This window comes from Ammospiza caudacuta, chromosome 28 (genome assembly GCF_027887145.1).
Source record: "Ammospiza caudacuta isolate bAmmCau1 chromosome 28, bAmmCau1.pri, whole genome shotgun sequence".
In the NCBI taxonomy this organism is placed as follows: Eukaryota; Metazoa; Chordata; class Aves; order Passeriformes; family Passerellidae; genus Ammospiza; species Ammospiza caudacuta.
Window position 1 is genome coordinate 2,165,401 of NC_080620.1, and position 22,091 is coordinate 2,187,491.

The 22,091-nt window shown below is 46.6% G+C and overlaps 1 protein-coding gene across 1 annotated transcript in view; it reads left to right on the plus strand.

Moving 5' to 3' along the window:
* Positions 1 to 22,091, plus strand: part of DOT1L (DOT1 like histone lysine methyltransferase) — an 87,636-nt gene that overhangs the window by 6,803 nt on the left and 58,742 nt on the right. The window contains exons 2-5 of the mRNA XM_058821100.1: positions 11,202 to 11,245; positions 13,611 to 13,685; positions 16,213 to 16,276; positions 20,804 to 21,032. Coding sequence (XP_058677083.1) covers positions 11,202 to 11,245; positions 13,611 to 13,685; positions 16,213 to 16,276; positions 20,804 to 21,032 — 412 coding nt within the window. The remainder of the gene's footprint in view (positions 1 to 11,201; positions 11,246 to 13,610; positions 13,686 to 16,212; positions 16,277 to 20,803; positions 21,033 to 22,091) is intronic.

The following is a 22,091-nucleotide window of genomic DNA, read 5'->3' on the forward strand; positions in this document are numbered from 1 at the left end:
TGCTGCTAGAGCTGTTGAATCAAGCAGGGACTATTTTTAGAGCATAGGAAAAGGGTGAGTGTATTTTACAGCAGGAAACGATGGTTTCATAGATAGGAGCAGATCAGTGAATAACGAAAAAGTTCCTGTTCAGAGTATTTTGTTTTGGTTCATTTCACGAGTGAATGAGAGTTTTCTAAACATTTACACTGAATGGACTTGGTAGTGTTGGATGAAAAGTCTAAGGAACTACTGCAGACAGATAAATGAAACATTGGAAAACTTTTCTGAACCAATCCTACAGAAAGTTCTGATATAAATTTCTTAGTAAAAATGAATGAGTTTTAATAGTGCTTGTTATTTTCTGTGTCCTGTGAAGGCCAGTTTCCTGAGGTTTTGTCATTAATGTGTCATTTACTTTTTGGAGCTCAGCAATATTAATATTTGACAACTGTAAAATTCTAACAACTGTGAGCTTTTGAGGCTTCTCATTCATTTTTCAGTGGGATTCTCACTGGGCTGGTTCCCACATCCCACAAGACCTGGGAGATCAGGTGCTGGCTCAGGGTGGCCTCTGGCCCCTGGAGCTGGGTTTGGAGTCTTTGTGGATCTTGGCTTCCACCCCTGCTCATTGCAGCAAACACTCATGTGAAATTCTGCAATCTGTGAAGAATGCATTGTAATTTGTAGGGTCATTTATGAGTCTAAAGCAAAAACTTGTGGAAATGGTTGGTGGCTGGAAGTTGATGTTTGCTGTTCAGAACCTCCATTGTATCACTGCTCTACTCCATAAGTTGAAGCTAATAAAGGAAAACCCATATATGTATGTGTGTGTGTATATATATATTTGGGGGTTTTTTTGGTATCAAGACTCCATGCCCAGTGAGCTTCAAAAAGAGCACAAAATTTTCCTGCTAATTTCTGTTCTGTGGAATATTTGTGTGTGTTAAGTAGGAACAGAATTTCTGAGCTGTCCAAGCCTGAGTTATCTTTACAGAATATAAAGTGGTTATTTAAGCTGTTGTCTCACCAGTTTTCCCTGCAGGAGATGGGGCTCAGGCTGTGCCAGGAGCTTCCTCCCAGCTCCCACCGAGGCTGTGGGAAGACCCTGGGCTTGAGAAGGAGATGGTGGCTGCTTTCAGCACCAGCAATTTTGGGGCTGTGTGTTGATTCCTTCCCCTGGGTTCAGTGTGCAGGGTTGTTTGTGGCAGTGGGGATGATCAGAGGTGCCTTGAGCTCTCTGTGCTGCAGGGGTGGGGTATTTCCCTGCTGGTGCAGCTTTGTGGCTGGGACACCTGCAGGTAAAAGTGACTCTTGTCATCTCTGTTCCCTTGTGCTGAGCTGCTCTCGCCCTCGGAGCAGTGGTGGAAAGGGAACTGAGCCAAAACCCCACCAAGGTTTGGTTTTAGTTCAGGCCTCCCCTGCCTTTGCTGTGTGAGAGCACAGGGACAGAGCAAGAGGTGACTTTTGGGGAAGTGGTGGCAGGGCAGGTGGCTGGGTGGGGTTAAATGGCTGTGAAAGGGTGGCAGGGCTGCCTCCTCTGCCCCAGGGAGTGAAAGCCCAGCAGTCCCAGACAAACAGTGCTGGGTTCACACGGGCTCACCACAGCCTCTGGTGTGGGCAGGGTGTGCCACTGCCTGAATCCCACCTGGGAGGGCAGTGGGACTCAGCAGTGAATGCTGATTTACCAGAATCACTGCATTCCCCCATGTATTCTGTTTATGTTATGTATTCTAACATAAACATTATTTTAAACTGCCTTTCTGCATAGTGGAATTGCTTCTTTTGTCTGGCTCATCCTGCTGTGGCTGTCCTGTGTGCCTCCACCACTCCTGCAGGCTGATTGCATGTTAATGGATTGAGCCAGCCCCTCCTGCAGTACCAGGGGAACCATTCCCTCCTGCATCTGTGCAGTGTCCGTAGCAACAGTTGGGATTGCTGTGTGCAGAGGCAGAACTGTTTCTGTGCTTGGAGCAGCAGCAGTGAAAGTGCAATCCCTGGTGCAACCATGCTAAATGATTATCCAGAGCAGTTTGGATCTTCTTTCTCAATGCCTGTTTCCTTTGTTAGTTTATTTTGGACCTTGGACCAACCTTTTCTTTTTTATTTAAATGTCCTTATGTAACCATTAAGGAGGCCATGGTGACCACGATGTTTTCCAGTTGGTTTTGTGTGACAGTAACCTAGAAACTACCTCAGGCTTGTCTGCCTCCTGCTGTGTGGGAGATGGGCTTCCAAATGCAGTCCTGGGAGCTCTTCCTTCCCTGGAACTGGGAGGAAAAGATGGTTACAAGGTGTTTTCTGCAGGAGATCTCTTTTTATACATTCTAATAAAAATGTATTCTTGTGAATGTCCCTGTGCTTTCTTGATTAAGGGAATGACAGTAATTGGGTGGTTCAGAGGAGACTGATCCTTGTCTCTCTTGGTAAGAAAAACTGCTATGGTTGTTGCTATGGGAGCTAAAATGGCACAATCTTGATTTGGGGTAAAATCTGGTAACATTCAACCAAGTCCTGCTATCCAATATGGAATACTGCATGGAGCAGGCCTTCCTTTCCCCTTTCCCCTTACCCAGTCTTAACTGGCATTTGAGTACAAGGCAAACACCTGAAAATGCAAAGTGCTGGAAGGCAGAGCTGGCAGGACATGGAGCCTGAGATCCTCCCTCCTTGAGCAGCTCCTGGCTGCTGCAGGGCTGGAACTGCTTCGGCTTTTCAGACTCTTGTGACCCTCTTGTGTTCAGGTGTGTGGGCCATGGAGCTGCCCTGGGCAGGGGGATGTGCTGGGGGGTCTCTCTAGGGGGGTTAAGTGAAATGAAACCCTGTGGGAGGAGGAACACAAACTGGTGACAGGCTGAAATCCCAGGTTTGTGAGGGCATCCGTGTGCTGTGCAGAGTGCTGGATCTTTCCTGGCTCCCAGAAAAGCTGCAGTGGCTCTTGTTGCCTTTGCTGGTGTCCAGAGAAACCCTTATCATCCTCACCAGATGGAAGCAAGCAAGGGGCTTGAAAGAGGCACTTGTCCCACCAGCCTTCTGCAAGATTGATTGGCTTTTCCTAATCCATCTTTTTGATCTCTGCTCACCATCTTGTCTGCAGCTGTAACATCCTCTGCTTTGGATTTATGGACTGCTGCCTGGGGAGAGAGAGCTGCCACTGCAGGCAACCAAGCTGTTCTTTAAACCCAGGGGCTGGTGGCACTGACCTCTTTTGTTTTGCAAGTTAAATGGGTCATGTGGAGATCAGAATTTGGCAAATCCCTGTGACTTCTGTTAATCCATGAGTGGGGTCAGTGGCCAGGATTTGGGAGGAGCTGCTGTTACATTGGAGGGCTGGAAGTGTATCCAGGCAGGTCATTAAAGGTACACATTGAATTATTTGTAACTGCCTTGTTTCAGCTTTGGTTTTCACACATCTGGTGGGCAGGGGAAAGCTGTGGGAGATCTGTCCCTCTTGCTCTGCCCCTGCTTGACCACAGCTGCTTTTCACATTTCTGAAGAGCTGCTTTGGTCACCTGGCCTGTTTTTAGGGGAGGAAGCACGGTCTGGTGAGCCAGATCTGGCTCTGAAAGGGCAAGGTTTGCTTTGCTGTGGGACAGTTTAGTCTGGGCAGCCAAAGCTGTGCCCAGAAATGTTCCTGCCTATGAATAGGAGATAAGGGGTCATAAAAGTCTGTGTGTGGTGCTGGGAGAGTGCAAGATTGAAAGGGTCTGAGCTGTATTTTGTTTTTTACAAGAACTGATCCATGTTTTCAAACCATTTGTTTGCTGCTCAGGTCTGCAGGCTTTTTGGGCTACCTTTTCACTACCTGTGCTGTGTAGATGATCAGATCTCACAAAGATCCCTCTTTCAGAGAATCATGGAATCCCAGGTTTGGGTTGGAAGGGACCTTAAACTCATCCAGTGCCACCCATGTCATGGGCAGTGACACCTTCCACTATCCCAGGCTGCTCCAAGCCCTGTCCAACCTGGGTGAGGTGCAGTTTGGCATGTGGGGAAATAAAATTCAGACAAATATGATGTTCACCCTCAAGTCCCAATTTAGGCTTACCCCAAGGCTAAGCACAGTTTCATAAGAAAAACTCAAATAAAAAAAGATGTAAATCTGGAAGGGCACTGGGGTGGTGGTTTGTGCCTCCAGGCAGTGCAGGCTGCCCAATTTAACTGAACAAATTCTTGGTGTTTGAGGATGGAAACCAGAACATTCAAAACTGTTGCTTTAGGTTATAGATTCACTTTACACTATGGATTGTTGCACTGGGGGTTAACTGTTCTGTACAAACACACCCAGGAGTCTGGGATATGGTACTGGAACACAGAATTAACTCAAAATCTTGCCATTTAAGTATCTTGAGGGATGTTAGTTTGAAGATGTGATGTAACCAAAGCAGCCACACCTGGAGGAGGAGTGTAGGGGAATTACAGGGGGGCAGTTACAAACTGTTCCAACAGCCAACTTATGGCAAAAATGTTGCCAACTAATTTGTACCTTACCTTGCCCTTGAAGAGTGTTCTGTAGAAATGTCTGATTTGGCTGTTTTTAGTAGGAATTTGGTGCTTTGTGGAAGAAAGTTGTGCACAGATTAGTGAGCTGTGGCTGGTGCTGATCATGGCATGCACACTGTGATCTCTTGGGGTTATTATTGGGGTATTATTTGGGCTGCTTTGGTTTTCTCACCCTGGTGGCCAAGGAGGAGCTGTGAGTACTGCTGAGTATCCTGAGCTGGAAGGGACCCTCAGGGATCATTGATCCAGCCCCTGTCCCTGCACAGCCACCCCAACACCCCTACCCTGAGCATCCCAAACACTCCTGGAGCTCTGGCAGCCTTGGCACCATTCCCTGGGAGCCTGGGCAGTGCCCAGCACGCTAAGTTCTGGTCATATTGGTGATTTTAAAATGTTATTTCACAAGCAAAGAATGTGATTATAGAAAAGGATAATGATTGCTTCAATCTACATATTTGGAAAGAGATTTTGGGCACTGTCTTATTTGGCTTTCAAATGACACATTAGGGGCTTCTCCTATGTGCAGGATACAAAAGATGTTTTTTATGAGAAGGTGAAGGGAAAGATTGAACTCTTAAAAATTTCTCTGTGATCCAAACTCCATGGCCTGAAGAGTGACAGGAGTTGGTGTCTGTAGGAGAACTCAGCTGTGTGTGTGGGGGACAGGAGAACCCAGCTCTGTGTGTGGGACAGGAGATCTCAGCTCTGTGTGTGTGGGACAGGAGAGCCCAGCTCTGTGTGTGTGTGGGACAGGAGAACCCAGCTGTGTGTGTGTGGGACAGGAGAGCCCAGCTCTGTGTGTGAGGGACAGGAGAGCCCAGCTCTGTGTGTGAGGGACAGGAGAGCCCAGCTCTGTGTGTGTGGGACAGGAGAGCCCAGCTCTGTGTGTGTGGGACAGGAGAGCCCAGCTCTGTGTGTGTGAGGGACAGGAGAGCCCAGCTGTGTGTGTGAGGGACAGGAGAGCCCAGCTCTGTGTGTGAGGGACAGGAGAGCCCAGCTCTGTGTGTGTGTGGGACAGGAGAGCCCAGCTCTGTGTGTGTGGGACAGGAGAGCCCAGCTCTGTGTGTGAGGGACAGGAGAGCCCAGCTCTGTGTGTGAGGGACAGGAGAGCCCAGCTCTGTGTGTGTGGGACAGGAGAGCCCAGCTCTGTGTGTGTGAGGGACAGGAGAGCCCAGCTGTGTGTGTGAGGGACAGGAGAGCCCAGCTGTGTGTGTGAGGGACAGGAGAGCCCAGCTCTGTGTGTGTGTGGGACAGGAGAGCCCAGCTCTGTGTGTGTGGGACAGGAGAGCCCAGCTCTGTGTGTGTGGGACAGGAGAGCCCAGCTCTGTGTGTGAGGGACAGGAGAGCCCAGCTCTGTGTGTGTGGGACAGGAGAGCCCAGCTCTGTGTGTGTGGGACAGGAGAGCCCAGCTCTGTGTGTGTGGGACAGGAGAGCCCAGCTCTGTGTGTGTGGGACAGGAGAGCCCAGCTCTGTGTGTGAGGGACAGGAGAGCCCAGCTCTGTGTGTGTGAGGGACAGGAGAGCCCAGCTGTGTGTGTGAGGGACAGGAGAACCCAGCTGTGTGTGTGAGGGACAGGAGAGCCCAGCTCTGTGTGTGTGGGACAGGAGAACCCAGCTGTGTGTGTGTGGGACAGGAGCTCTCAGCTCTGTGTGTGTGAGACAGGAGATCTCAGCTCTGTGTGTGTGGGACAGGAGCTCTGTGTGCTGGGACTCTGCTGTGCTCAGTTCCAGCTCTGGGGCTGTTCCTGGCTCCGAATTCTGTACTCAGAGTTGTAGGAATGTGTGGTTGGAGAAACCTGTTGTAAGAATCAGAAGGGTGAAGCTGTTCAGTCCTGCTGGCTGAAACTGCTCCACTTTTCCATAGAAAATGTTGGATGCTCTTTGACATGACTTTTGACAAAGTGTCTGCTTTCTTTCTGTTATTTTTTCCAATTAAATATCTTGGCAAAAATTATTGAACTTTCTCTGGGAACTCACGTTTCAATTTAAAATTCAGTGTTTAGGTTGAAGACCAGAACTCAGTGAAAAGTTCAGCTGGAGAGGGTTGACTGCAATAACTCAGTGTGTGTTTAAGTTTGGTTTGTTTAAATCTTGTTGTGAAGAGCTTTGGGCAGTCTCAATAATTACTTCAGACTGCAACTCTTTAAATACTTTCCACATTAAAGAGATAAGGTTGGTTGTGAAAAGCTTCCATTTATGTGGCTCAGAAGATTCCAAGGGCCTCTCAGACAACATAAGTACAGGAACATTGGAAAGTACACAGAGGGCAGGAGCAGCACGTAGTGTGCAGGGAGGAGGGAGGGGAGCCTGGAGCAGGAGGGTGGTGAATGGAGCTGCTCTTTGTGACAGGGAGCACCGTGCTGGCATCATCTCATCTCGTGACTGGGAACAGAGCACAGAGGCTGCTTGAGCCTGGGCCAAAAGGCTCCTGCACACGGGATTCCAGCCCTGATGGAGTGCGTGGGAGGCTCTTCCCCAGCAGCTTCCACTGCCAAAGCCCTTTGGGTGTCAGAGTCCAGCGTGACACACGAGCACAACCTGCCTGCAACCTGACTCATGGGCACTGCAGCTGGGGAAAATAATAGAAACCCTCTGAACTGAGCCCAAAACCACAAAATCAGAGCCCTGGCTGAAGGGGAGAAGCTTCAGGGCACCTTTGGGGTGCAGGGGGGGCTGTTGGCTGAGTAGGGTGAGGTTGATCAGCAGAGCAGGAGTCACCATCCTTCCTTTTCCCCTTCTTTTTCCCCTTCTTTTTCCCCTTCCTTTTCCCCTTCCCTTTTCCCTTCCTTTTTCCCTTCCCTTTTCCCTTCCTTTTCCCCTTCCTTTTCCCCTTCCTTTTCCCCTTCCTTTTTCCCTTCCTTTTCCCCTTCCCTTTTCCCCTTCCCTTTTCCCCTTCCCTTTTCCCTTCCCTTTTCCCTTCCCTTTTCCCTTCCCTTTTCCCTTCCCTTTTCCCTTCCCTTATCCCTTCCCTTTTCCCTTCCCTTTTCCCTTCCCTTTTCCCTTCCCTTTTCCCTTCCCTTTTCCCTTCCCTTTTCCCTTCCCTTTTCCCTTCCCTTTTCCCTTCCCTTTTCCCTTCCCTTTTCCCTTCCCTTTTCCCTTCCCTTTTCCCTTCCCTTTTCCCTTCCCTTTTCCCTTCCCTTTTCCCTTCCCTTTTCCCTTCCCTTTCCCCTTCCCTTTCCCCTTCCCTTTCCCTCCTACCTGCTTGGGCTGCTGATGGAGCAGGGGCAGGATCTGGGGGAGGTTTCTGTGGGAAATGGATTTGTAGAGAACTTTTAAAGTTTGATAGAAGGTTTATATAGGATGTATTTATATTTAAACTTTGAGATGTATTTGTATTTAAACTTAGAAATGCCATGGAATAGGAGAGACATTGCTGAGAGAGAAATGGAACTAGAAATAAGTTTCAAAGGATGGCCTTACAAATAAGATTAGATACTTTAGAGAAATAGAACTGTGAAAGATGCACTGTAGTAGGACCCACAAGGGATAATTTTAGATTGGCTTTGTGGCCAATTTACATCACCAATTTACATCACGGTGTGACAAAAACTGATAAGTCAAGAAATGTTTATCATGTATTATAATTAGGAAATAGTTTGTTTCCAATTGTGAAGGTGTGAATTATAACATCTGTATTGTCTCACCTTTCACATGAGACTAGAAACAGAATAAAAGTTCTTTAAACACCTCAGCTGTCTCATCTGTGGGTCAGAAAAGAGCATAATCCAACAGTTTCTATTCCATTTGCCTTTTGGTTGTCTCAGATTCCCTGCCAGTGCCATATCCGCTTGCCTGCACACAGATGTGATGCCTGTTGCTGTTCAATGTCCTTTCTGATTAAATCAAACAACCATAATAATGAAATGGGGCTGGAAGTTTCTCTAAGAAAAGAGAAGCTACTCTGTATTCCCTTCAGATATGTTTCCCCCTTCCATCAATTTTCCACAGCCAGCTCTGCTTTGAAGAAATGTAGGAGATCCTACTGGATTTCTAAAAAAATAATTCTTTTGCAAGACTTGCTTGAGACCTTGGGAGCTTCTCTGCTCAGCCAAAGTCTGTTAGAGAGTGAAGTAAACTTGGGAAGTGTTTCAGCATGGGGAGTTCAGCAGCAGTAGATGGAACTGGTTTGGCTTTCTTTATTCCCAGATAATGTCACAAACTAAACTCAAAGGCCCCTTCTGCCTGGAGTTTCCATGTGGGGTTGTGCAAAGTCACTTAGATTGGCTGATCTGTAGTTATAGATGTGAATTGTAATTTATTATTTCTTAGATTGATTTTTTAAGTTTTTAACCCAAGACAAAAGAGTCTGTTATTTAGACAATTTTAGTCACTTAGAGGGATATTTTCATGAAGATCTGTAGGAGCAAGGGTCTCTCATGTGCTCTGCTCTCACTGCAAGTGTCCAACCCCAGAACTTCCTCCCAGGAAATGCTTCTGCCAGAATAAGCCTGAATTCATTTTTCTGGTCAATGTGCTTGTGTTGATAAAGCAAATTGTGACTGTGCAGGAACACTGGGAGTTCACTGGGAGAGCTGGATCAGCCAGGGGGGCTCTGCTGGGATAGTTCTGCACAGAGTGAAACATGAACATTTCTGGGAGATGTTTATGGATGAGCTGCTGTCCTGGGTTATTCTTACACTTGGCAGATAAGAAATGAGAAGAAAGAGAAGTTCTCCTCCCTCCTTGTCCCCTCCTTTCAGTGCACAGAGAAAAACATTCTCTTTTATTTGTGCACTGCACTGAGAGGCAGGAGCAGGTTTTAGTTTGATTGCTTCCCTGGTTTCTAGGCCAACATTTATCAGAAGAATTACCTGACATTCCTGGGAGACTGGGTTATGGATGCTGCTGTTTTCTGTAGGGTTTGGACTGTCCCAGCCCCAAATCTGTTCTGTGCTGTTTGGTGCTGCTGTGGCAGCAGCAGGTTGTTAAATGTGCCCAGGGCAATGCTCAGGCTCTGTGTGATCCATCCCAAATGTCCTGGCTACTGTTGTTGGCTGATTTTCCTTCTCAGTGTTGTAACTGGAATAATTTGGTTTTCTTGGCTTAGCCTTCCTTGTGACTTCTAGATTTGGGGTTAACTTGTTGTCATCTGAAAAGAAGAGGTTTTTTCCTGGTGGAATAATATTCTCTCATAGCTTTAGCAGAGAATCCCAAACTGGTTTGGGTTGGAAGGCACCTTAAATATAATTTAATTCCATTTTCCACCATCCCAGGATGTTTCAAGACACATTCAACCTGGCCTTGGGCACTGCCTGGGATCCAGGGGCAGTCACAGGGTGACACCCCTGATCCAGGTTGCTCTGGGCACCCTGCCAGGGAACAATTCCTGCCCAATATCCCATCCATCCCTCCCTCTGGCAGTGGGAGCCATTCCCTGTGTCCTGTCCCTAACTCCCCTTTTAAAATTTCCTCTCCCTTCTGTTTCTGAGCCCCTTTAAGGCACTGGAAGGATGGCAGAGCTCAGAAATTCTTGCCTAATTGTCCTGAGATTTTAAACTAGGCATTAAAAAGGGTTGTGTACAAATTTATTGGAGTGAGAACTTCTGCAGGCCTGGCTGATCCCAAGTGCATGGAGAGGTTATACAAGGGAAAATGTGTTTCCTCCTGAAAATAGGAAAGCTGAGCTAATGATGGAAAATGCTTCAATTTGACTCAGATCATGTCCTTCCATGTCTTGAAAATGAGATAATCCAACCATTTGCTGTTATCAACCATCAGTGGTTTTCTTCTTTCCTTCCCCTGCCCCCAGTCCTCTGCTTTGTTACCTGTCTCTGCCCTTTGCTACAGAATTTCCCCTGGTAACTACAGAAATGACATTTCTGCAGCACAAAGCAAGGGAAATGATTTGAAGGAGCCTTTGCACTTGTATTTCTGGAAGGGCTGTAGATACAAGACTCTTAATTAAAAGGTCAAAGCCACTTGCAGAAACAAATGTCTAAATATAACCCCAGCTTGGTGCAGATGGACTCTGGTAACCAAGGCTGGATCCATCAATGTGTATGAGGAACTCCTGTGGCTTCCCTAAAATAGAACTTTTTTTGTACAATGCTGCATATAAATGCAGCTCCAAGAGCTCTTTCTTAGCATGAATTTGTAATAATTTGTGCTTCTGTTGCTCCTGAATAAACTCCCAAATGAAATCAGCAAACCTCAGTGTCTCACCCTGCTGTGGATGTGTGCTGCTCAGGGTTTGGTGTGTTTTGGCTTTCAGCTCATGAACAGGGCTGCACATCCAGGCCTTTTTCTGTGTGCTCTGAGGCTGTTTTTCCTGCACTGACATCTGCTCCCACTGTTTATTGGCTGCTTTATTTTGGAAAGCCATTCCCTGTGCAAGAATCTCACTGCCCATCTGGAGCTGGGAGCCTGTGCCAGATGCTGGGCCAGGGGAATCAGCTGCTCATTGGGAGCTTGCAGGGAAGTACCTGCTGCATCCCAACAATCCCAAAGGCTTCAGTCCCACAATCCCCAGCCACACAGTCCTGACTGCAGGGAATGACAGAGAAATGGGTAGAATGACAGTTCAGAGACACTTGAGAAATTTATTTCCTTAAACCTTATTTTTCCTTAGAGGGCTCATTTTGGTGCCTTTAATGGGTGGAATTCAAACACTCCTTTCCCTGTATGCTTGACACCTGTATCCTAAAAAACAATGTGTTTTTAATTTCTGTAAACTCCTGATAAATAGCACCTGATGTGTCTTTTTTTTCTGTTTAATTTCAGGACAAACACCACGATGCTGCTCATGAAATCATTGAGACAATTCGGTAAGTGCTGGCTGCAGCCTGCCTGGGACCCTTCCTGTGCTCACTGCAGCTCTGGGAGGGGATGGCTGGGCTCAGGACACACAGGAGGGCAGCAGTTACCATTTAGCACCTCTGAGTTATTTTTCTAAGCTAAATTTGCTGCAATACAGAGCTCCCTACCAAAAAGATTTTTGTTTTATCTTGCCATATTCCGTTCTGTTGTGAACAGAGTTCAAAATGAGTGGTGGTGCTCAGTTTAGTACTTGTGGCAGTTGGTATTTGAGCTGTGGACAGACAAGGTTAAGGGAACATCCTTGGCTTGATGTGTTATGTGCTGATCTTGCCTCTGCCCACCCTCTCTGTTTCCCCTGTTGCTGTGATCCTGCAGCATTTGGGTTGTTTGGCAATGATCTCCCTGTAGCATTGCTCCTAATCCTGCTGATAGAGTTGGAACAGCGTGGGGAAAATGGGAGGATAAAGGTGAAAGACAACTGAGAGCAGCAGGAAGTCAGAGGATTTCCCAACACAGGCTCTCAGGACGTGACTTGCTGTTATTTCAGCAGGATTAGGAGGGGACTTGCCAAAGAACAACTTTTAATAAATGCTACACGAATTCCCCAACCACCTGAGGGATGAGGATGAGTTATCCCCATTACAAAGCTGCTCTTGTTAACTGTTGTGGATCCTCACAGGCTGCCCTTGGCTCAGCTCAGGGCTGTGTCTGCAGCAGGGTTTAGTGCTTGGGTGGTGCAGATACAGCTGAGGGAGGAGCTGTTTTACCTGCAGAACTACCTGAGCTCAAAATCTGGTCACAGATGGCAAATGCAAAGGTAGCAGTGAGCGTTGTGTGCTGCCAGTGTGAGTGTGAGAGAGCCAAGTGCTTGATACCATCACTCACATGCCTGAAATCAGCATTTCCCATGGTCTGGGGGCAGAGGATGTGGAATGAGGCTGGAGCTGAACATTTTCTCCTAAAGGAGTTTCTTTTTCTATCTACAAAGCGCTGCCATGGTGCTGCCAGTTTGCTTGGACTGGTGGGGATAAGATCCTCTGTTTTGGGGTTTTGTGGCATCATTTTTGGGCCCCTTTCCAAGGGGCTCAGAGGGGGTGGCTGCAGTGGTTGGTGCTTTCTGTGCTGGATGGAGGCAAAGGGAAGCTGTCTTAGGAAGCAGTTGGGTCAGGTGATGTTTCACAACTGTTTTCTGGAGTGAATTTTGTGTCACAAGTGCTGTCTTTGCCTTGTGCAAAGTGCCCACAGTGTTGTGAAAGTGTTGGTGAGAGAGTGCAGGGAATATCCCAATATCTCTCTATCTCATCAGGCAGTGGAATAATGGAATATTCCTGGACACAAGGATCCAGCTGCTGACTGCCTGTTCCTGGGATTTAAGAAGCACCAACCACTCCAGCCACCCCTCTGAGCCCTGGTGCTTTTTGGGGAGATGTGAAATACCAGAAAATGGCCAGCCATGCATGTCCAAGTTCAGGTTTTCACTGGCTTGTGTAGTTATTAGTTATTAACCATGTGTGAATCAGCCAGAAGGAACAGAACTGTTGGATCTTCAGTTTTTATTCACCTTTTTAATAGTGAAGAACGGAGCAAAGTTCATGAGGAAGAAATTCTGTGATTCCTATTGGAATTCATCCTGTGATGTGGGTTTTTCTGATGCTGACAGTGCTTTCCAATTTGATATTTGTGGAGGAAATTTGTGTGCAAAGCTTCTGTGGCTTTTAAATTGCTTTTGAAGGGAATTAATCTTCCTCCATTGCACAAGTGAAGCTCTCTCCTGTGAGCTGCCATTGTTGGATGCACTGCAAGTGGGAATGTGCTGCCCCTTTCTGCTGGCCACAACACACAGGGCTCTGTTAATTCAGAATATCAAAGGGGTCTTTTAGCAAAATAACTTCTAAAAATCTGGTTTGGTTGGGTGTGTAAGGTGTGAGAGCAGTTTAGGCACTCCCCAGGGAACATCCTGGCACTGAGTGGTTGGTGAAAGGTTTTTGGGCTGCTGTGGGAAATGTCTTCTCCACATTCTGCCTTGTCAAAGCTTCCTGCAGCATCAGAATTCTTTGGAAATGCTGCACTTCTGCATTTTCTGTTAGATTAACATCAGCCATGACTTTGAGTATTTTTAGACACGTGGAATACATTTATCACCTCATTTTGAAGCTTTATGCTCCTGCCAGTGTCTACAGGCATCTTGCTGTTTATTCAGTACAAATGTGAACTGTTGCAGTTTCCCATGGTGTCTGCCTTATTCCTGAATTCCTGTGAGCTCCCAGGGCTGCTGCAGTGTCCTCTTCATGCAAAGCACTCCAAATTGAGACAAATAACCTTATTACACCTAATTGGCAATACCTCTATTCATTATTTCTTCTCTCCTTTTAGGTGGGTCTGTGAAGAAATCCCAGATCTCAAGCTTGCTATGGAAAACTATGTTTTAATTGACTATGATACAAAAAGGTGAGAGGAATGTTTTTGTTCCCAGCAGGAGTTGAGGGTGTAGTGAACCAGTGTGTAACTGGTTATTCTTAGACACTACCAACTGAAGTTTTCTCTCAGAACTGGCTTCAGGCTCTGCTGGAGTTATTTTGGTAGGAAATATGTAACAGCAACATTGGCAAAGGCAGTTGGATTAAGGACATAATTGGAAACTCCACGAGCTCCAGTGCAGCTCTGCTGTACATTGAATTACTCACTGTGAAACAATGATTGGTATCTGCACCCTTGGAGCAGGGCCAGGTTGGGAATCTCAGTGGTTCCTGCTCCTGTAGTAACCAGGAATTCCTGTTCTCAGCAGGCCAAGGCAGAGCTGGGTGGCAGTGGGAGCTGCACCTTCCCCTCCCTCCCTTTCCTTCTGGTTGAGGGCTGAATTAAAAAGTGAAATTCCCAGGGAGCAAGGCCAGAGTGGGAATTTCAATGGTTCCTGCTCCCGTAGAAACCAGGAATTCCCATTCTCAGCAGGCCAAGGCAGAGCTGGGTGTCAGTGGGAGCTGCACCTTCCTCTCCTTCCCTTCCTGCTGGTTGGGGACTGAATTAAAAACTGAAATTCACAGGGAGTATGGCCAGGATGGGAATTACAATGATTCCTGCTCCTGTAGTAACCAGGAATTCCTGTTCTCAGCAGGAGAATCTCCTGTTCTCTGGGTGGCAGAGGGAGCTGCACCTTCCCCTCCCTCCCTTTCCTGCTGATTGGGGGCTGAATTCAAAGGTGAAATTTCCAGGAGTGTTGTGGGCAGCTGGAGGGGTTCTGAGGTGCCTCAGCTCCGTGGAGTTCAGAATTAATTATGGGATATTCCCCTTCTGGGAGAGGCAGATCCTGAGCTGTGCTGTGTCTGTGGAGACTTCTGAGGTTCTGTGCATGGATTTGTCTCCACTGACACTGGGAAAAGGGAGGATGCTCAAGCTGCAGTTTACAAAAACCTCCCTGGTCGCCTTCATGGGAAAGACTGAATTTATCCAAGTGCACAGAATGATTAAACTGTTAGAAGAAAGTTTACTGATGAAACTGCATTAGTGTGAGCAGAATCCCAAAATAGCCTGAGCTGGATCCCACAGGGATGATCAGTGCAGCCCTGTCCCTGCACAGACACCCCAGAAATCCCACCCTGAGCACCCCTGGGAGCTCCTGGAGCTCTGGCAGCCTTGGCACCATTCCCTGGGCAGCCTGGGCAGTGCCCAGCAGCCTCGGGGAAAGAACCTTTCCCAACCTAAACCTCCCCATCACCAGATACTTCTGTCATGATCGACTTAAGGTGTTTCTCCCTTTTCTCTCAATTTTCATTGTTTCATTGAAAGACTTATTAGTCTCTGCCTTCCTCCTGGAAAATGCAAAAGGAGTAATCAAGGTCAAGCATCCCATTAAAATCCATTAATTTGGATTTGTGGATTACTCACAGCAGCTGCATCACTGTATTTTTGTGGTTCTGGCATCCTCACTGGGTGTGTTTCACTGGGGACCATCAGTATGGTTGGCAGCAATGCTGAATAAAAGAGAAACCCCTCTGTTCCCAAAGTCACCCCCCCACCATCTTCCTGCAGCTTTTCAAGAAAGTGAATGGACTGGAATTCTGGTAAAGATTTCAGTCTTTTTTCTTCCTTTGAAGAAAATTTGTTGGAAAAATCCCTGGCAGCAGATGGGCTGAGGCAGGGATGTGAAGGAGAAGCAGCAGCAGGCTATGGAAATGCAGACAAACCCCATTGCAGCCTCTTCCTTCTTCCAGCATGGAAACAAGCACAGGCAGCTGGGAGAGCTCCTGGGAGAGGTGTCCTGGCCTGTGTAGTGACCCTGAGGATCAAGACAAGATCTCAAGTGTCCCTTTTGATGTCCCCTTGCCAGCTTTGGGAATGCCCATGGTTAATGATGTCACTCCTTGCTGTAACTCCTTGTGTTGTTTTTGCTCTGCTCTGTGGGTCTGGTTACACAGCCGTTGATGTCCCCAGGAATATATTTTCTTTCCTGGCCTGAGATGAATTGATTTAATCCTCTCAATTTGTGTCATTAGGGCATCTGCTGGGCTGACCATAATCCCAGGCAGCCCATGGAGCAATCCCTGATGGGTGATGCTTTAGGCTCTGTGCTGGCTCTGAATGCATTTTCAGTCCCAGGGTGAATTTCTGGAAAAGCATCTGCTTGTCTCAGGACTGATTATTGTGGAGAGATGACAGCAAAAAGGAGGAAAATGTACACAGCTCTTAAATTTCTGTGCAGCTGAAAATATGGAGAAGAGGTTCTGAGAATACAGAAGTTTACCAGAAAAAGGGCTGTACTCAAAGTATAACTTAAAATAAAGGAACTAATATTATTTGTCATGTACTCCGGGTCTAATGGGGATTTTATTTAAAGGAAATAAAGACTTAAATCTACGTATGTAATTGCACATCCTGAGGAAAGCAAACCCTAAATAGGTACTAGCCAAGAGGATGGAAAAGCACAAAATTTCACCTTCAAACCTGCCTGTTTTGAGCTGCCCCTGTGTTCTCCCCCCAGCTTTGAGAGCATGCAGAGACTGTGTGACAAGTACAACCGAGCCATTGACAGCATCCACCAGTTGGTGAGTATTGAATTTGGCTAAAACCTGCCATGGTTTTTGTGTGCCACCTTTGAATTCAGGTAGTGAACAGCAGCAGAAAGCTGTGACTGCCTCAGTTCTGCATCATTACTCAGTCCAACATCAGTTCAGTGGGGATAGCAAAGAAAAAAGGATTGAACGAACCTTTCCACCCACCCCAACTCTATTCAGTGTTGTGCTTTACATTGCCAATTGGTTTTTGCATCTCTTTAAATTCCCATTTATCACCTGTGAAATTACCTGTTAATTGAGGTGTGAGAAATGTGATGCTCCTGGAACAGCCTGGAACTTCCAGTTTTTGGGGCCCTTGAGCTTGATATTAAACTTATTTTCTTGATCACACCTGGGCAGTCAATGAGTTAGTATTGGAAGGATATTCCTACAGAAAGAAAGGGAATTAAACTCCACTTTTTGTTCCCAAATTCTCCTCTTCCTTGTGCACTTCTGGCACTGTTATTTTGGCTGACATATTCGGAAACAGCTGACATATCTTTAGGAGGAAGGAAAGGTTCATCTACATTTAACACAGGGATTTCTCATATAGATTGACTTTTGCACAGGGAAATCTGTGACTTATGGGTACTTAAATAATCCATATGAACTCTCCTGTGTGTTGTGGAAGTGATCCATGGCTTAGGAATTTCCTTGCCACAGTTCAGCTGCTCTGGCCTGTGGGATCACTGGCTGAAGTAGAATGTAATCTCTTTTCAGGCCAATTTAATGAGCTTTTTGGTTCTCTTACCCCCCAAAAAGGTTGAACTGGAGGAAGCAAAACCCGAACAATGAATAATGTTACTATTCTGCTTAACTTGAAAGCATAGGTGGATTTTTTTTCTCTGCTGTGCTTGTGGGAATTATTTGAAATATGCAATATTATTGCAGCAGCCTTTTTTCTGGGATTTTCTTAAATATTTTGAGCCTTAAAAACTTGTCCTAATTCGGATTCAGGCACCTTCATGTCTGTGTTGGTTAATAGCTGAATATTAGCAGCGATTCAGCATTTGCAGTTGCTATCTGAACTGGCAAACTTGATGGGTTTAATTTTTTCCTTCCCATTTGAATTTCACAGGAAAGTTTAGGAGGGGTACCAGAATTGCCCTTTTTTGGTTTGTTTTTATCAAGGGGAGATGCAGACATTTTTAAAACTTAACAACTTTTCTGCTTAGCATGAGTTTTTTTTCTGAAGAAGAAAGGAAGCTTGATTTCCATCTCTTTCCTGCCACTCCCTGTCTGAGTGCATCTGATCCCTCCCATGTGACAGCTCCTGGAGCAGAATTAACCTGTTCTTGTGTTGACAGTCAACATCAGTTCAGTGGGGATAGGAAAAAGGAGTGAACAAACCTTTACACCCACCCCAAAGTGTTGTACTTTACATAGACAATTGTTTTTTCCATTTCTTTAAATTCCCCTTTATCACCTGTGAAATTACCTGTTAATTGAAGTGTGACAAAGTGCAGAGCAACTGCTGCTGTGCAATTTCTGTAGAATCACTGAAAGGTTTGGGTTGGGAGGGACCTCAAAGCCCACCCAGTGCCAGCCCTGCCATGGCAGGGACACCTCCCACTGTCCCAGGCTGCTCCCAGCCCTGTCCAGCCTGGCCTTGGGCACTGCCAGGGATCCAGGGGCAGCCACAACTGCTCTGGGAAATCCATTCCAGGGATGGATTCCACAATTCCTGATTCCCAATCTCCCACCCAGCCCTGCCCTGTGGCAGTGGGAGCCATTCCCTGTGTCCTGTCCCTGCAGGCCTTGTCCCCAGTCCCTCTGCAGCTCTCCTGGAGCCCCTTCAGGCCCCAAAAGGGGCTCTGAGGTGTCCCTGGAGCCTTCTCCTGTCCAGGTGAGCAGGCCCAGCACAGAAGCAAAGCAGATTATTTCAGTCCCCAATTCCTGGTTCCAGCCCTGCTTCCCCAAGGACTGAACTCATCTGAACCCATTTCTGTTCTCACTGAAATCACGGGCACTGCTCAAATCCCCTGGCTTTAAGTCACAGGGCTTGGGATCTGCAAGGGGCTCTGAGCTCTCCCCAGGGCCTTTTCTTGTCCAGGTGAGCACCCCCAGCTCTGCCAGCCTGGCTCCAGTTCCATTCCCTGTTTTTATCTTTAAGCAGCAGCTGCAGCCCAAGCTGAGGGTGAGGGGCTAGGAGGGACCTGTCCCTCATTCCTCAGTGGGTTTGGTGCCACTTCCTTGTCCCCACTGTGGGTTCACCCTCATCCCCCTTATGAGAAACAACTGTTGACTTGGAAAATTTAAAAAAGGTTTATTCAACCTTAACAAAAATACAACAAAAGGACTCTCTAAGGGAAAATTCACAGCACTGGGAACTGCCCCTGGTGCATACCACATGGCTGGTTCATCTTCAAGATTGATGCTCAGTCTTTTATACCCCTGGGGGTTGCATCAACCCTCCCAAAGTCTGTCAGTCAGCTCTTCTTTGCCATTTATCAGTGGAGACTGCTTTGTAACTGGATTGGAGGTCAGGTGTTGCCATGCTGCACCCCCTAAGCACCCCCAAGCTTTTCCATTCCCAGCTGCCTCATGCAAGGAACACCTGTGCAGCCTTCTTATACCTGTCCTAGGCAGCCCAGGCTGTCTGATGGTCACAACACAGGGGGGAAAGGGAACTATGGGAGAACAGAGGACATCTAAACTACAATAACATAACCATACATCACTGTTATAGATGGATAAAGAGATGATTTGCTCTTGCAATTAAAATATTGTGTGAATATTAAGTAAGGCTTTAGTGATGCAGGGGATATTTGTCTGTCACCTGCTGTTGGGGTCTCTTGCTTGTCAGAGTGATCCCAAGAAAAGTTAGAAAGTCTCTTTTCCCAGCCCAGTGCTTGAAGAAGGAGTCAGAGCTCTTCATTTCTTGGTCTCAAGGTTGTTTATTGTATCTTATCAATAAAATTCATTCTCCTGCCCTGCTGAGGTCCATCCAGCAGGACAGTTCCAGGCACTCTGCCTGCCCCCAGGGCAGTGTTATGTCTTTATACTAAAAACTTCATATACAACGTTTACAGTAACTTCCCAATACCTGTCACCTCTGTTAGACAGTGAGCTTCTACTCTAAACCAACCACAGCAGAAGATGGAGGCCAAGAAGAAGAAGAAGGAGAAAAGCTGGACATGCCCAGATTCCTCCATCTTACCCCCCTGAATCCCTATTCTAAAAACCCCAAAATCTACTTTTTCAACCCGTGATAAATCAAGTAAAATGATAGTGAAACTGTTGTGGCTTGCAGATCTTCATCTAAGGTTGGTAACTTGCTCCATGGGTCATAATCAAACCCACAGGGGCATTCTGGGCTCTGTGCCAGGGTCTCTCTCTGAGTCCCCTAGCAGAGGCCTTGGCAGTCCAGGACAGCCACAGGGATGTCCTGAATTCCAACACCACTGGAGCTTGTTGCTCTGGCCATTATTGATATTTGCCATTCCCAACTTGTGCCATCATCACAGCAGAAGATGGAAGCCAAGAAGAAAGAGAAAGGCTTGGCACACCCAGTTCCCTCCATCTCTCCTCCTGAACCCCCATACCAAAAGCCCTAAAATCTACTTTTTCACCCTGTGATAAATTTGCTGTCATGCTACTTAATTTGTCGTCACTTGCAGACCTTCATCTAAGGTTGGTAACTTGCTCCATGGGTCATAATCAAACCCACAGGGGCATTTTGGGCTCTGTGTAAGGGTCTTGGCTGCTCAGTATTGGAATATGAATCCCAATATTACCAGTTATATTGTGCCTGGGCCAGTCTGACCCTCGCTGCTGGGCCAAAGGCAGCAACTGTGGTGTATCACCCCAGAGATACCTTGGCTTGCTGGAGATTGCAGCTGGGCACTGAACAAGTCCAGGCTTGTTAGGAACTCTGTTTACCTCAGGAGGAAAGCTTCAGGTGATGGTGAAGAGGAAAAGGAGATGGATTCTGCTGGAGGGTTATATCCAGAGGTTTATTCCATGGTTACAGAGGTCTGAACGTGAGCAACTGCTCCAACAGAATCCCAACCGCATGGTCTGATTCACCTTTTAAGCTCAGGGACAGGGGGAGGGGAGGTACAGGTGAGCACCAACCAGGTGAGAGGGGCAGGGTCTCAAGGGACGAGGGACACCCAGACAGGCCAATGACCCCCAGGCCTGAGGGGCATCCTTTGAACTTGACCAACCACACAACGCCTTGCTGGAATGTTAAGCCTGATGGACAGGACTCACTCAGCAAGGGGGCGAGGGGGAAGGGAGAGAGGTGTAGGCACACCTGGGAGGTGACCTGGAAGTCTAAAATGGGACATTACAGCACACCACAACAGCTCAGGACAGCCAGAGGGATGTTCTGGGTCCTGACAACCTGTGGTGAAGTGGTTGTGGCTGTGATAGACTCTGTGTGAGGCAGTGTAGGTCCAACCATCTCAAGTGGTCCTACCATCTCTGCCAACCTGTGGTGAAGTGTTTGGCTGTGATAGACTGTATGAAGCAGCGTAGGTCCAACCATCTCCTGATCCATCTGTGTCCCTGCAGTGGAAGGGGACCACACAGCCCATGAAGCTGAACACCCGTCCCTCCAACGGGCTCCTGAGGCACATCCTGCAGCAGGTCTACAACCACTCGGTCACCGACCCCGAGAAACTCAACAACTACGAGCCCTTCTCGCCCGAGGTCTACGGAGAAACCTCCTTTGACTTGGTGGCCCAAATGATTGATGAGATTAAAATGACAGAGGATGATTTGTTCGTTGACTTGGGCAGTGGTAAGTGAGCAACAATTCCTTTTTCTGCTTTGCTTTTTCTCTTTTTCTTTATACTTTAAAAACCTCATATTTGGGGAGCCAAATATGGGCTTATCCTCTAACACAGCCCCCAGGGCTGAGGGTTGAGTTACAGGATAAGCATTGTGAAAAAAGCCAATCACTTGTTTTTAAAATTTTAAGTGTTTGATAGTAATAAAATGGTTATAAAAATAGCAATATAATTAGAGTAATAATAATTTTGGACAATTTGGATTAGGACAATAGGAGACAATAGAAACAAAGAGTTATGGACAGTCCAGGTACCTTTTTCTGGGCAACATAAGCCTGAAAAAGGACCCACATTAACAGAGGATTAACCCTTAAAAACAATAACCTGTTGCATATTCATACACCTCATACATGATGCATAAATTCCATTCAAATACAGAACTCTGTCTGGTCATCTTCAACTTCTTCTTAACCCTAACTGGCATCTTCATGGCTGAGTGAGATGGGAAGAAGTTCGTTTCTCCTGATAATGGAGCAATAAATTCTCTTTCTCTGAAAGATTCAGGTGTCCTGTGGCTGCTATCTGGTGTGAGTCCTTTCTTTAGAAAAAAAGTATCCCACATAACATAGTCTGCACTCCAGCCCTATGTTATAACCTAAAACTATATTTAACAACAGTACTCAAGAAAACCAATAAAGCATCACTTTCTAACACAACACATATAATATTAATTTTAATATTTGTGAAAAGCCAATCATAAAATACACATTTTTCACAAACATCTTTTCCAGATAATCCCCAAAGATGCTCCTGCTTTTTATGCCAGGATTAAATAGACCAGACAAACCCCTCAGACCTCTTTTCTGGTGGTAGGGAAATATCAGCCTGCAATGCAATAAACCCTTGTTACAAACCCCTGTGTTTGTGTTGCTATTGTTGGATACACTTGTGAAGAAGAAGAAATGTTAAAAATGATGTTTGACCCATCAAGTTGCATTCCTGAGGATTCATCTGTTTTCACTGGATTTGCTTTGTGCCTTTCATATCTGAAAATTGGATTTCTTGATCCT